The sequence below is a fragment of the Oncorhynchus nerka genome, linkage group LG9a (assembly GCF_034236695.1).
Source record: "Oncorhynchus nerka isolate Pitt River linkage group LG9a, Oner_Uvic_2.0, whole genome shotgun sequence".
Lineage (NCBI taxonomy): Eukaryota > Metazoa > Chordata > Actinopteri > Salmoniformes > Salmonidae > Oncorhynchus > Oncorhynchus nerka.
In genome coordinates this window covers 17,933,891-17,950,458 of record NC_088404.1, presented here as the reverse complement: position 1 = coordinate 17,950,458, position 16,568 = coordinate 17,933,891, and the positions used below count along the sequence as shown (strand labels likewise).

At 43.6% G+C, this 16,568-nt stretch overlaps 1 protein-coding gene across 1 annotated transcript; it reads right to left on the bottom strand.

Annotated features, from left to right (window-relative positions):
* Positions 1-312: 312 nt before the first annotated feature.
* LOC115133980 (TBC1 domain family member 15-like) lies at positions 313-13,916 on the bottom strand. The gene is made up of 17 exons (XM_029667465.2): positions 13,811-13,916; positions 11,984-12,082; positions 11,835-11,909; positions 11,275-11,434; positions 10,529-10,736; positions 7,337-7,439; positions 6,913-7,125; positions 6,500-6,628; positions 6,109-6,212; positions 5,761-5,855; positions 5,236-5,352; positions 4,917-5,017; positions 4,675-4,774; positions 4,292-4,389; positions 1,923-2,039; positions 1,695-1,781; positions 313-1,575 (listed from the first exon to the last, which is right to left on the bottom strand). The coding sequence occupies exons 1-17, from the start codon at positions 13,841-13,843 to the stop codon at positions 1,372-1,374; spliced, it is 2,043 nt and encodes a 680-aa protein (XP_029523325.2). The 5' UTR covers positions 13,844-13,916; the 3' UTR covers positions 313-1,371.
* Between the last annotated feature and the right edge of the window lie 2,652 nt (positions 13,917-16,568).

The window sequence follows — 16,568 nt, the reverse complement described above, 5'->3', positions numbered from 1 at the left end:
GACAATACCTAAAGTGACAGGAAACAGTTCTTGTAAATACGGATCTGTTATCTACGGATCTGTTATCAGTGCACACACTACCATACATTCATGTTAACTGAACTATTCATTTAAGGGAAGAGAGACGTATTCTTAATCTGAGGTCAAGTGCATTATCAAACTATGAGATGGACACATTTGTAGCCAAATCACTAAAAAGAGTATTTGGAAACAGTAGAAATACATCCCATTCTTAGTAATTTGACTAAGAAAGTTGGGAAATGACAACACATGTAACAGGATCAGTCACATATTCAACAGGATAAATTGAAATTAATCTTAAAAGGATTGCTTTTATTGCCTTAAGTAATAGTCCACAACTCAATGAGTTCTGAAGAACTCACTACTGTTTTCCTCCTGGGCCAGATAGACAGTCCACAATTAAAATAGTTGGAAAACAAGCAAAACAATTTTTTAATACTATGGTATAAACAGTCAACAAAATTGTAATACCATTGACATTTTGGAGCCCAAAAATCTATTTGAGTTTTTGCCAAATATGGTCAAAGGAAGTGTTCCAGGAAAATGTTACATACAAGTGATGTGGGTGGACTGGACCCAACCTTGCTCAAATAGTATTTTTGGGCCACGTCTCCGAGGTGGGACCGGCTCCTTCTACTCAAGAGGCTTTATCAATACAGTACCAGATACATATGAAATGAGAGTTAAAATTAAATCTTTCATCACTAAGAAAAGGTCCAATCTTATGGACCTAAATAAACGCATTAGTACTGATGTTTGAGTAGACAATCAAAGGTTATATTTCTATTCACTGGGAAAGCTGAGTAACAAGGACATGTTGGTTTTTGCTTTGTTCTAAATATTTTAATCTTCAAAAGTGTCTTATTATCACAGAGCGTCAAGACAACACATATTGTACAGCCGTTTGTCATTTCCTATCAAATTAATATTTGGACAAATCTTAACTCTGTAGGCCTTTCCTTACCTTAAAATTTGAATCAATAAACATTGAAATCCCAGGACTAGATTTTAATACTTGTGCGCATGACTCAGGAAAAGGTTATAGTTTAAATAAAAAACAGCACATTATAACTTTACAATGCAAACTCACCTTGCCCGTCTTTACAAAATATCCTTAGCAAGGATTGAAGGAATGACTTACCATTTCAATGAAAGACAATATGGTACAAGAAATTACAAAAACAATACCATTTGAAAATTTTAAATCATTTTTTACATTCTTTTCTCTTCAAATTTCTTCTTATAGGAACTTGATAAACTGGTTTCAGTTACCAACTTATCCAATAACTGAATCCAAAATACTCTTTCTGGTATGTGGACATTGCAAAGTCTGTGTGAATGATATGGTCACTATGATATGAAGGAGACTTTGCAGCCATTGTGAGTAGGGGGTTCTCTGTAATGTATGTTGTGACCATTAGAGAAGACCTCCTGTCTCTGTGTGGGTCTGGGGGACTGAGGGGAATCAAGAGTTCCAAACTCCCTCCCTTCTAATCTGGGAAATTTGCTTTCTGTGTTGAATCCCAGGATCTCACTTATTGAATAAGGCAAATCCTGAAAGGAAATGAAATAAGAAAATGTAGATTATATACAACCAATATGTAATTATGAATCTGCAGGTTATTGACTTAATTGAAAGTATAAATAAATAGCAATCCTTGAACATACTGTACCTTACAACTTCTGATCTGCATACAAATAGCCTCTGATTTGTGAAGGATTTCTTCAATGTCCAGCTTCATTGATAGTTCATTGATGTGCTGTGATAACATACAAAACAATGACATTTAAAACTAAATAACTTAGAAAACACTCCAAACAACCCACCTTGAAAATATGTCTGATTAAAAAAAAGAATTAAACTGACAAACCAGTTGAAACTTGCAAATAACAGCTGTTACCTTGAGGATCTCATTGAAGCCATAGTTTTCCTCCATGATTTTCCTTTTCTCCGAGTCTAGGATGGCACAGCACACCAGCAGATGGAAGTTTTGGCAGGGCAGGCCAGTCCACATGACCTGAGCAGAACCCGGAAGTCTTATTAACAAGAACCATCAGAATGCATAAAGATAAACCATGAAGTCAGGGCTCCGGGCAGCCGAGCGGAAATGGAGGAAAACTCGCCTCCCTGCGGACCTGGCATCCTTTCACTCCCTCCTCTCTACATTTTCCTCTTCTGTTGCTGCTGCTAAAGCCACTTTCTACCACTCTAAATTCCAAGCATCTGCCTCTAACCCTAGGAAGCTCTTTGCCACCTTCTCCTCCCTCCTGAATCCCCCTCCCCCTCCCCCCCCCTCCTCCCTCTCTGCAGATGACTTCGTCAACCATTTTGAAAAGAAGGTCGACGACATCCGATCCTCGTTTGCTAAGTCAAACGACACCGCTGGTTCTGCTCACACTGCCCTACCCTGTGCTCTGACCTCTTTCTCCCCTCTCTCTCCAGATGAAATCTCGCGTCTTGTGACGGCCGGCCGCCCAACAACCTGCCCGCTTGACCCTATCCCCTCCTCTCTTCTCCAGACCATTTCCGGAGACCTTCTCCCTTACCTCACCTCGCTCATCAACTCATCCCTGACCGCTGGCTACGTCCCTTCCGTCTTCAAGAGAGCGAGAGTTGCACCCCTTCTGAAAAAACCTACACTCGATCCCTCCGATGTCAACAACTACAGACCAGTATCCCTTCTTTCTTTTCTCTCCAAAACCCTTGAACGTGCCGTCCTTGGCCAGCTCTCCCGCTATCTCTCTCAGAATGACCTTCTTGATCCAAATCAGTCAGGTTTCAAGACTAGTCATTCAACTGAGACTGCTCTTCTCTGTATCACGGAGGCGCCCCGCACTGCTAAAGCTAACTCTCTCTCCTCTGCTCTCATCCTTCTAGACCTATCGGCTGCCTTCGATACTGTGAACCATCAGATCCTCCTCTCCACCCTCTCCGAGTTGGGCATCTCCGGCGCGGCCCACGCTTGGTTGCGTCCTACCTGACAGGTCGCTCCTACCAGGTGGCGTGGCGAGAATCCGTCTCCTCACCACGTGCTCTCACCACTGGTGTCCCCCAGGGCTCTGTTCTAGGCCCTCTCCTATTCTCGCTATACACCAAGTCACTTGGCTCTGTCATAACCTCACATGGTCTCTCCTATCATTGCTATGCAGACGACACACAATTAATCTTCTCCTTTCCCCCTTCTGATGACCAGGTGGCGAATCGCATCTCTGCATGTCTGGCAGACATATCAGTGTGGATGACGGATCACCACCTCAAGCTGAACCTCGGCAAGACGGAGCTGCTCTTCCTCCCGGGGAAGGACTGCCCGTTCCATGATCTCGCCATCACGGTTGACAACTCCATTGTGTCCTCCTCCCAGAGAGCTAAGAACCTTGGCGTGATCCTGGACAACACCCTGTCGTTCTCAACTAACATCAAGGCGGTGGCCCGTTCCTGTAGGTTCATGCTCTACAACATCCGCAGAGTACGACCCTGCCTCACACAGGAACGGCGCAGGTCCTAATTCAGGCACTTGTCATCTCCCGTCTGGATTACTGCAACTCGCTGTTGGCTGGGCTCCCTGCCTGTGCCATTAAACCCCTACAACTCATCCAGAACGCCGCAGCCCGTCTGGTGTTCAACCTTCCCAAGTTCTCTCACGTCACCCCGCTCCTCCGCTCCCTCCACTGGCTTCCAGTTGAAGCTCGCATCCGCTACAAGACCATGGTGCTTGCCTACGGAGCTGTGAGGGGAACGGCACCTCAGTACCTCCAGGCTCTGATCAGGCCCTACACCCAAACAAGGGCACTGCGTTCATCCACCTCTGGCCTGCTCGCCTCCCTACCACTGAGGAAGTACAGTTCCCGCTCAGCCCAGTCAAAACTGTTCGCTGCTCTGGCCCCCCCAATGGTGGAACAAACTCCCTCACGACGCCAGGACAGCGGAGTCAATCACCACCTTCCGGAGACACCTGAAACCCCACCTCTTTAAGGAATACCTAGGATAGGATAAAGTAATCCTTCTCACCCCCCCCCCCCCCCCCCTTAGATGCACTATTGTAAAGTGGCTGCTCCACTGGATGTCATAAGGTGAATGCACCAATTTGTAAGTCGCTCTGGATAAGAGCGTCTGCTAAATGACTTAAATGTAAGTCAAAAAGAAAAGTAATAAAAGCATCAACTAGAATCATTAAATACATCTCATAAGCGCGAGACTGACAGATTGACTTTCCCCTAAATTACAAGGGAGACACTTACGCTGATAGGTCGATGCATGAACAGCACTCACCTCCCACAGACGAAGGACATCTGGATAACTGAGCTCCCTCTTGAAGCGGATCAGTAACCACCGGAAACAGAAATACAGGTAACCTGAATCCTGTGACTCTGGAGGAACCAAAACAAAACACTGATGAGGAGAAATCAAATGGGACCAAGGACGGTAGTCAGTCGCTACTTCCTTTTCAAAGATAGGTTGTTGTTTTTAACTTTAACTAAATTAAAACTATAAAATACTATTGGTTTTGGTTGATAATCTGCATATTTGCTTAGTTTTCTTTTCAGGATTTGCCTCAATCTTTATAGCTTCATGCAAAATAAAAATATATAAAAGAAGTATATACTCTTGTAAGTTGATCCTAAACAGGTGAATGTTTGAGGTGTGTTACGTACCGAGGTAGTTCCAGAAGGCCAGGTCCAGCAGCCTCAACAGAGTACTGAGCTGGATCAGCTGAGTCTTCATGCCCTGCATCGGCTCTTCGAAGTTCTGGTGCTGCGTACGCACGCACGCACGTGCACACACACGTTATGGTTGAGTCATGAAAGAGTCACACTCAGGCATATCAAAGTTAACATTAGTTTTGTTTCGTCAAACTAACAGCAGCAGACAAAACAAAGCTAATCTGATTACTCACCATTTGATCCATGAAGGAGACAAAACACCAGAAGGCATCCACCTCGTTGTCCATCACATAGAGGATTGGGGAGAGGAGGTCACTCATACCCTGAACATAACCTGGAGACAAGTACAAGGAAACATTCCCACAACGTTAAATAAGGTGAACTTAACAAAAATCGCACTGATATGCAGTTGTCAGCTCATGATTGCCGTTACCACAGGTAAATTACAATAATTTCCTAAGGGACATCGATTGCATCTATGCCAATCAGATGACATTTTCATTCACATAAATTATCTCTGCTGTACTTCTTGGCAATAATGCTATAACTTACCCAGATCAAAATCATACATGCAGTACGTCATCAAGACGTCATGTAGTAACACCAGGCCTGGGTTGTCTATGCCTTCATAGAACCTGTTGGTTCGGTCTGTTCTGTTCACGTCCTTCTCTGAGAAGACAACACATTCACAGATGATAAATAAAGAACCATACTACGCCTCGTTCAGGAAAGGTACACCATGCTAAGGCAGTCATTACAGATGCATCCATGAACAAAATTGATCTAAAAGTGCATTTAAAATCACAACACATTTAACAGTAAAAACAACACAAGTGATGAAACAAAAGCCAAAAGGCTTAAAATGACTTAGATTTGTGTGCATTGGGTATATGTTGTGAAATTGTTAGATACTACTTGTAGATGTTCCGACAATGCAGTAATGAAGCACAAGCATTACACTACACTCGCAATAACATCTGCTAAACACGTGTATGTGACCAATAACATTTGATTTGAAATGAATCATCAACAACAACTCTCCTAAGATAGCAGGGTATATAAATATATATATATTACCTATCAGGCTCCTGCAGTCTCTTAACCTGGAGTTTCTCCTTTCCTGCTCCTCACTCACAGACTTCCACTGGAGCTTCATCCTGAAGTACTCATCCCTTATTCACCAGGGGGAAGCAAGAGAGGGAAGAGAATATCTTCAGAATTACATTTTACTTTGCTGATATTCACAATCTCATATGGCTCTGCTGGTTAACAAAGGAAAATGTCAACAAAGACCTTATGACCTTCATGGTAACAGCCACTTTGATGGTAATGAAACCGCTCAAAATCTGCATTTGACTATTCCTGTCTTATAAGAAAGACATGTCCGTTTCATATAGAATGTCTGTCTTAGTAAAGCACACATACGTTTTCCTCCTCTGTTGGCCTTTCCGCTCGTCGTAGGTGCTGTCCCAGGTGTAATACCCCAGCAGAAACTTCCAGGCCTCTTTCCTCACCGCATGGCACAAGCCCTGCAGGATCAGCACAACATTGACAGGAATCACTTTACAGACATACCCAGAATTTTTATGGATAGTTAGTTACCACACCAATGTATATAGAAGGTCAGTTTGGCAGACACAAATTAAGCCTAGACCTGGGCTAAACAGCATGTTCAATAGAGATTCTCCATTTAAAGTGCCTTTTAGTCCCGTACTAGGCTTATTCTGTGTCTGGGAAACTGTCCCAGAGAGTTTGGCTGGAGATTTACTAGAGAAGGTACTTCATCATTCTGGTAATTTTACAAAACTCAACGTACGCCTTTGAATATGATTTTCTTGAGTTGAGGGACATTTTCCACCCTTCCTTCCTGGTCCTGGTGCTTAGCCCAGTCCTCTGCAGACAGTGGCTCTCTCCTTGTTACCTCTGGCCTGGCGCCCAGGTCCATCTGAGAGACACCAACCAATAAGACCATGCATTCTTCTGCACTGTAACCACGTTAAAAGTCAAACCCCAGCTGAAGACCAGACACCCATTGTGCCAGCAGCCGTTATCATTACACCCTGCATCCAGCTGCTGGCTTGCCTCGGAAGATAAAGCCATAGTCAGACCAGGGGATCCCCTACTCACTAATCACATCAGATGTAGTGTACGCACATACAGCAACGTCCAGGTGCAAGACACAAGTAAAGTCATGAAATAAAGATAATGTAGTTTTTATGTACTATTCACCCTGGTGATAACCTCAAAGCCAGGTTCCTCCTGCTGGTTGATCTCCAGGCCAGGGATGACCTCTCCCAGTCCCAGGATGTCCAGGTCAGCTACCTCCTCATGGGGCTTCCGCTGCTGCTGCTCCAGCTCTGGGCCGCGGAACGCATCCAAGATGTAGTTGGTGACCTTGGAGAAGCCGCCCAACGTCGTCACATAGGGATCCTTCTTCAGCTTCTGTTGGGGAAACAGGGTCAAAATAATTAGGCAACCAAACTGAGGTAAAAATAAAAAATACAATTAAAATAAATCACTGAAACATAGATGTACTACCTGAATTTATCCAATAACATAAACTAACTTCTGTGCAAACGGTTTTGCTAAAGTAAGTTTTTTTCCATACAGGTAAGTGCCATTCGTATAACAGGTATATTGCATGACACATTACAGTAACAAGGCCGTAGTTGTTGTCGTCCAGAAGGTTCTCGAAGGACTGAGAGAGAGCTCGGTTGGGAGTGCTGACCAGCAGGCAGGTTTCATCATCTGGGGCCCTGAAAACATATGAGGAAATAGAGAATTTAAAAAATACGTATTTGTTGTCATCAGCCTATAAGTAGAGATCCATCCCTATCAAGTGAGCTCTATTTCAGATAAAGGCATTCTATATGAGGGGAGGGACAGAACACAACATATACCCTATACCTCAAAAACGTGAGGGGTTTCTGTGTCATGCAAAGCCCATGAAAGCCTCAATATTATTCAAATTCACATCAATTAATAGAGGATTAATCATACAAAAATAAGATATACAATGTGAGACAAGGCATGGTACAGGATGTGATGTCAATCATCGCCTGTTTTCAGTTCTAACCAGACGCCTGGCTGAAAATGGCCAGCCGGCACTTAATCCAAACAATTTCATTATGAAAAGCCACGATAAGAACTTTAATAACAGCTATCTGCTCTGACTGCGATAGAGGAGCACAGTGCCTCTATATAGGAGGAATTATCTGTTGTGATATTTGCCTCAAACAGAAAACCAGACTCTTTCATGAGGAGAAACTGCCCGCTAACCCCAACATCAGTCAGACAGAAGAGGGGACCAGGAGAGGGAAACCAAGTGTTTGCTATACATCTTATGCAAATCACTAGCATTAGCATATAGATAAGAAACACCATGAAAAGTCCAACAGTGTTTCAGCTGATAAAAAAACAACATTGTCAGAGCCAAAAAGAGGAAAAACACAGGTAGCTTACCAATTGTACCTACCAATTAACTCCTGGTCTAATGTTGGGCATTGCTACAAGAGGTAAAATTTGGCATTTATTCCTCAAAATCAAATAACATTTTATTGGTCACATACACTCACAATAACATCTGCTAACCATGTGTATCAAAATACTTATGCTTCTAGATCCGACCGTGAAGAAGTATCTAACAATTCCACAACAACCTAATATCTGAAAAATTCCACAACAAAACCTAATACACACGATCTAGTAAAGGAATGGGATGAGAATATATAAGTATAAAATATATGGATGAGCAGTGACAGAGCGGCTAAGATGCAATAGATAGTAAAGAATAGATAGTGAAGGATACAGTATATACATATGAGATGCGTAATGAGAGATATGTAAACATTATTAAAGTGGCGTTATTAAAGTGACTTGTGTTCCATTTATTAAAGTGGACAATGATATCAAGTCTGTGTATAGGCAACAGCCTCTCTGTGCTAGTGATGGCTGTATAACAGTCTGATGGCCTTGAGATAGAAGTTGTTTTTCAATCTCTCTGTCCCAGCATTGATGCACCTGTACCGACCTCGCCTTCTGGATGAAAGTGGGGTGAACAGGCCGTGGCTCAGGTGGTTATTGCCCTTGATGATCTTTTTGGCCTTCCTGTGACATCGGGTTGTAGGTGTCCTGGAGGGCAGGTAGTTTTCCCCCGGTGATGCGTTAAGCAGACCTCGCCACCCTCTGGTGACAAGACACATTTTTTGGCCTCCTGAGATTGAAGATGCTCTGTTGCGCCTTCTTCACCACACTGTTTGTGTGCATGGACCATTTCAGTTTGTCAGTGATATGAACACTGAGTCCATCTTCTCCACTGCTGTCCCGTCAATGTGGATAGGGGGATGCTCCCTTTTCTGAAGTCCACAATCGTCTCTTTTGTTTTGTCAACGTTGAGGGCCCTCACCTCCTCCCTCTGTCGTTGTTGGTAATCAAGCCTACCACTGTAGGGTCGTCTACAAACTTGATGATTGAGTTGGAGGCGTGCATAGCCACGCAGTCATGGGTGAACAGGGAGTACAGGAGAGGGCTGAGAGTGCACCCTTGTGGGGCACCAGTGTTGAGGATCAGCGGAGTGGAGAGGTTGTTTCCTACCTTCACCACCTGAGGGGGTGGCCCGTCAGGAAGTCCAGGACCCAGTTGCACAGTGCAGGGTCAAGACGCAGGGTCTCAAGCTTAATGATAAGTTGAGGGTACTATGGTGTTGAATGCTGAGCTGTAGTCAATGAATAGCATTCATACATAGGTATTCCTCTTGTCCAGATGGGCTAGGGCAGTATGTAGTGTGATGGCGATTGCATCGTTTGTGGACCTGTGGGCGGTATGCAAACTGAAGTGGGTCTAGGGTGACAGATAGGGTGGAGGTGATCTGATCCTTGACTAGTTTCTCAAAGCACTTCATGATGACAGAAGTGAGTGCTACGGGGAGATAGTCATTTAGTTCAGGTACCTTAGCTTTCTTGGGAACAGGAACAATGGTGGCCATCTTGAAGCATGTGGGGACAGCAGACTGGGATAGGGATTGGTTGACTATGTCCGTAAACACACCAGCCAGCTGGTATGCGCATGCTCTGAGGACGCGGCTAAGGATGCCGTCTGGGCCGGCAGTCTTGCGAGGGTTAACACGTTTAAATGTTTTACTCACGTTGGCCACGGAGAAGGAGAGCCCACAGTCCTTGGTAGCGGGCCGCGTCGGTGGCACTGTATTGTTCTCAAAGAAGTTGTTTCATTTGTCTGGCAGCAAGACGTCAACATCCGCGACGGGGCTGGTTTTCTTTTTGTAATCCAGTCCAAGAAAGTCTCACAAATAGGTTTGACGCTACTGTGTAACTACTGTTTTCTTAGACTGTCTGTAAACATACACACTCATACAGTGTCTTTATACAGAGTCATTGTCCACACTGACACTCATTCACTGTCCTTTGGAGTAGTAATAAAGAACATAATCAACCTGTGATTCAAATGGGCTCAGAGGCTCCCTCTGCTGGTGATACACTACACTGCATCCACTACGGTAACATTACCTGGCCTACGTAACATTGTCAGAGATCATTTAGCATCCGCGATTCCACTTAGAAACAAAATTGTACTCCTGCAATAACCACGGTATTGGATAGAATCAGAATATATCAACGTCTGATCCTTGTTCCTCTCTAGGTCTCTTTTTTCTAACAACTTTTCACTGACCACGTCTGCTCCTGCTGGCTCTTTGGCGTCTTACTATACAGCACTTTGTGACAACTGCTGATAAATCAATTTGATTGATTAATCGTCAACCCACTATTTTCCATTTCAGAGCCAGTTGGACCATGCAAACTAGTTTAGCAGACCAGACACAGAGACTCACTCTGTGATTATGATGTATCTCCTCAGGCAGTCAAGGAAGCCTTCACTGCCCCCCTGGTGGAAGTGGAGGGATGGCAGTGAGGTGGGTGGCTCCTTCATTCCGAACACCAGACGGGACCAGCCCTTCTCCTTCACTGTGATAGACCTCAAGTCCCACACACTGAAGGTGAAGGACCACTTGCTTTTCTCATGCGTGTGGTTCAATGCACCTGGAAGAAAGCAAAGGAATGAATCCAGTTTCATTCTGACCTTATCTGTTAAGTCAACATGCAATTCAAGTTCAGTCCTTAATAAACCAAAATATCACAGCTTTCAGCCAATCAGCATTCAGAGCTCGAACCACAGTTTATAATTGTAAATAGTGTATGAGGGTTGGAGTATGACCCTGGCTATGCTGCCTGATTTGCTTAATATAAGGAATTTTAAATGATTTATACTTTTACTTTTGATACTTAAGTATATTTAAAACCAAATGCTTTTGGACTTTTACTCGAGTAGTTGTTTACTGAGTGACACACTATTACAGGACAAATATAAGCAAACCCCAAATTATTTTTATTTAATATCATATCATTTCAATCCCACTTCACACTACTTAGACAACTTCTGCTGTAAATTAACTCATGTATTGAGTGAATAAGTCTGAACGAAACCTCAGCAACAAAGCTCATGTTACATGTAGGATGCATTGCATTCCATCCGTGGTACCGGGCGAGCTACAACGAATGCACCCAATTGTCCACCCACCCTCTCCGTTGGAGCAGGGTTTCCTCTTGGGAAAGGAGACTGCGTTGATCATGTCCCACTCGGTCTCGTAGCTCTGCTGCTGCTCCAGCACCACGGCCTGCTGAGGTGACGACCTCTCCTCCCCAGGACAATAGGCCCACTCCATCACTGAGCTGGAATCCTGGGGGAATGGAATGGATATGCCTGGTTAATAACATGATTCAAGCCTTTACCGATCATTATCATTCAAATTATAGATTTTTAAAACAGATGTGTGAGAGGTGCTGCTAACTGTTGGAGTTCTGGAATTTGCTGAATCGTAAAGAATGTTAATGGAATAGTTATTGATAGGCGGCTGTTTGTGAAGCCTATCCCTATCCGCCATTGTTGAAAACTTTGACAAATACACACAAATCTTCTATAAAGATGCATCAGATAATACCCTTAACACTTGTGATCTGAAACGCATTACTGGTTTTCCATCCAATTTACATGGTGGTAAATGTACACTGCTGCTGAACAACTGGGTAGCATTTCAGCGAGTAAAACATTTTTTTATAAATAAAAATAAAAAGTCAAACCTTGCCAGCACAGAGCATGTTGGATGGATCAACAGTGTCCTCCAAGGGTTTGTATTCCACAATGATTTCACCATCCTGGTAAATATTAAAAACACAATAAGCAATCATGCAACCAACAATTAAATATTATAAATACAATCAACTGATACCTTATCAATAATCCGTAGGAACCCAGAAACAAGCAGATCTTGGTCTTCACTGTCTTCAGTATTTGAGTGAATGAAAACACCTTCATGTTCAAATAACACCTGAAGAAAAAGACAATACAGCAGGAACATGAATAGGTGACATTATTTCCAAACAGCTTAGCTATCTATGTGTTTTTATGTTTAAAAGCCTACCATTGACATTCTACATGTTATTCTTCCTCACTATTACTAAGAATATTGGCCAACAATAGTTGGCAGTGGTGTAAAGTACTCAATTAAAAATACTTTAAAGTACTTAAGTAGTTTTCTGGGGTATCTGTACTTTACTGTTCATATTTTTTGACAACTTTTACTTCACTTACATACCTGAAGAAAATAATGTACTTTTTTACTCCATTTTCCTTGACACCCAAAAGAACTTGTTACATTTTGAATGATTTGCAGGACAGGAACATTTTTAAATTCACACATTTATCAAGAGAACATCCCTGGTCATCCCTACTGCCTCTGATCTGGTGGACTCACTAAACACACATGCTTTAAGCAGTAAGGCCCGAGGGGGTGTGGTATATGGCCAATAGACCATGGCTAAGGGCTGTTCTTAGGCACGACTCAACGCATGATATAAGGTGCAATATAACAAGGCTTTCAGACAATCAGCATTCAGGGTTCGAACCACCCAGTTTAGAATTGCTGATTGGCTGACAGCCGTGGTATATCAGACCATATGCGTAGTGTCTAAGAACAGCCCTACCCATATACCACGGGTATGACCAAATATGTATTTTAACTGACAGCCATTTATTTACAGATTCCCAGGTCACACTCCAACACTCAGCCATTATTTAAGCGATAAGGCACGAGGGGGTGGTATATGGCCAATATATCATGACTAAGGGTTGTGTCCAGGCACTCCGCAATGCGTTGTACATAACAGCCCTTAGCCGTGGTATACTGGCCATATACCACACCCCCTCGTGCCGTTGGCGTGTGACCCTGGCTATCTGTAAATATAAAAACAAGAAAATGCTGCTGCCTGGTTTGCTTAATAAGGAACTTTAAATGATCTATACTTTTGATACTTAAGTATAATTTAAAACCAAATCATTTTACTCAAGTCGTTTTTTTACTTTTACTCAAGTATGACAATTGGGTCATATTTCCACCACTGTCTAGCAGTATTGTAACACGTTACATCCAAGTGCACTTGCCAACTACAACAACGAGACCGTTGGCTACGGATGTCCACTGAAACATCATTATTGACATTTGCGTTCATTGGTCAGTTAGGCTCTCATGTGACAGAGAGGTAGCGATCTCAGAAAGAACAGCGCGGTATAAGATGTACTACTAAGAGCAATTTTAGTGGGAGGGTAGCTAGAAGGCTAGCTAGGGAATCCATAACTGAACCAAATAGCCAGCCAGTTTAGCTAACAAGCTAAGTTACTGTAACTAGTTGGTGTTATAGACCAGCAATGAGCTAGCTAGGTAACGTTAGTAAGTTCCTAATTGAGCAAACACTCGGCCGATGAATTGATGTTTTTTGCAACCGGAAACTGATAGTACAACACAGGCGAGGTCATAAATTCAACTACCGAGATATATTGATATGTTTTCGTGGCATTGTGGGCGGTAAAGCCAGCTAACGTTACGTTAGCTAGCAAGAAAGAAAAACAGCTGATGGAAACCACCAACAGTGGGGAAGATCAAGCGTCTGTATCAACGGACTCAACTCCATCCACAGTTATATTCACATGTATTGATAGATCCATCTAAATACGAAAAAACTGACGCAAAGATATTCCACAAGTTGTGCATTTTCAGTACCTTGGGAGGAGTATCAGCCGACATATCGCCCATTACCACTTACGACGACGTAGCACAGCTCACGTGCCTGACAGCTTCCACAACAACAGTGACAAGTCATCTTCCGCATTTCCGTAGCAGCGCATGCGCAGTAACGGCTTGGGTGTTACCACGCAGGCGGAATTCCCAAATAAGGGACCATCTAAAAAGTGCCCGTTTTATTCAGATTTTTCTTGATTAGATGTAGAGGCAGGTGCATTGAATATAGCCTGTACCCCAGAGAGAGCCTTGGGAATATGAAACTCTGGTTTACCCTAAACCAAGGGATGCTGTGGTGGGAGGAGCTATAGGAGGTTGGGCTCATTGTAATGGCTGGAATGGGAAAACATGGAATGGCATCAAACATATGGAAACCACATGTTTGACTCTGTTCCATGTATTCCAGCCATTACAATGAGCCAGTCCTCATATAGCTCCTCCCACCAGCCTCCACTGCCTTAAACTTGGTCAGTCACAACCATTGGCCATAAAATGGTCAAAACCTTTAAAGTGTTGGATATGTCATGGAACAGGACCACATACTGAACAAAAATATAAATGCAGCATGTAAAGTGTTGGTCCCATCTTTCATGAGCTGAAATATAAAATATTTGCACAAAAATATTATTTCTCTCAAATTTTGTCCACAAATGTATTTACATCCCTGTTGGGGAGCATTTCTCCTTTGCCAAGATTATTCAGCTACCTGACAGGTGTGGCATATTAAGAAGCTGATTAAACAGCATGATCATTACACAGGTGGACCTTGTGCTGTGAACAATAAAAGGCCACTCTAATATGCGTAGTTCCGCCACACCTCACAATGCCACAAATGTATCAAGTTGATGGAGTGTGCAGTTGGCATGCTGACTGCAGGAATGTCCACCAGAGCTGTTGCCAAATAATTGAATGTTAATTTCCACAAGTTACCTCCAACGTTGTTTTATAGAATTTGGCAGTACGTCCAACCAGCCTCACACCCGCAGACCATGTGTAACTACGACAGCCCAGGACCTCCACATCCGGCTTCTTCACCTCTGGGATCATCTGAAACCAGCCACCCAGACAGCTGTGGGTTTGCACAACCGAAAAACCATTTCAGGGAAGCTTATCTCTGTTCATCGTTCTCACCAGGGTCTTGACCTGACTGCAGTTCGGTATCGTAACCGACTTCAGTGGGCAAATGCTCACCTTCGATGAAAACTGGCACACTGGAGAAGTTTGCTCTTCAAGATTTCCGGGTTGGAGCGAGCGGTCGCATCCGCACTCGGTCCGCAGGTAGTATTACATTTCATTACATTTCATTTTAGTACAACGGTTTGATTTGTCTAATCTTAGCAATTTCTTCTTAGCTAGCTACATAGCCGTCTTTGTATCATAGATAATTGCGTAATTATCGTATTTCGTCGTCCTAACGCAGTCTACACTGCTATCTGCCCTGCAGCTAGCCAGCTAGCTAACGTCCACCGTCTACCGATTAGCAGCACAACTATTACACTTAACTGAACGACTTGATTAGTGTAGTGTTAGCTAGCTACATAGTTGTCTTTGCTGTCTTCGTATCCAAGATAATTGTGTAGTTTAGAGTGTGTAGTCTTAGAGTGATTATCTTAATTTACCGAGGTTAGCTAGCCAGCTATTTGTCGTCCTTAACGTAGGAGACACTGCTAGCTAGCCAACAGCTAGCCAACGTCTACCGAACAGAACTTCCGCACTCAACAACCCGGTCGCATTTCGCTTCGCTCCACAGGTAGTATCACATTTTTCATTTCATTTCATTACAGTACAACGGCTTGATTTGTTTGATCGTAGCTAGCTACATAGCCGTCTTTGTATCAAAGATAATTGTGTAGTCTAGAGCGATTTCCTAGGTTAACTAGCCAGCTATTGTCGTTCTTTTAACGCAACGTAACGTAATCATCACTGCTAGCTAGCCAGCTAGCCTCGAATAGCAGCACAGTAGAAACTATTACACTCAACGGAACGACTTGATTAGTGTAGTGTCAACAACGCAGCCACTGCCAGCTAGCCTACATAGTCAACAACGCAGCCTCTGCCAGCTAGCCTACTTCAGCAGTACTGTATCATTTTAATCATTTTAGTCAATAAGATTCTTGCTACGTAAGCTTAACTTTCTGAACACTCGAGACGTGTAGTCCACTTGTCATTCCAATCTCCTTTGCATTAGCGTAGCCTCTTCTGTAGCCTGTCAACTATGTGTCTGTCTATCCCTGTTCTCTCCTCTCTGCACAGACCATACAAACGCTCCACACCGCGTGGCCGCGGCCACCCTAATCTGGTGGTCCCAGCGCGCACGACCCACGTGGAGTTCCAGGTCTCCGGTAGCCTCTGGAACTGCCGATCTGCGGCCAACAAGGCAGAGTTCATCTCAGCCAATGCCTCCCTCCAGTCCCTCGACTTCTTGGCACTGACGGAAACATGGATCACCACAGACAACACTGCTACTCCTACTGCTCTCTCTTCGTCTGCCCACGTGTTCTCGCACACCCCGAGAGCTTCTGGTCAGCGGGGTGGTGGCACCGGGATCCTCATCTCTCCCAAGTGGTCATTCTCTCTTTCTCCCCTTACCCATCGGTCTATTGCCTCCTTTGAATTCCACGCTGTCAGTTACCAGCCCTTTCAAGCTTAACATCCTTATCATTTATCGCCCTCCAGGTTCCCTCGGAGAGTTCATCAATGAGCTTGATGCCTTGATAAGCTCCTTTCCTGAGGACGGCTC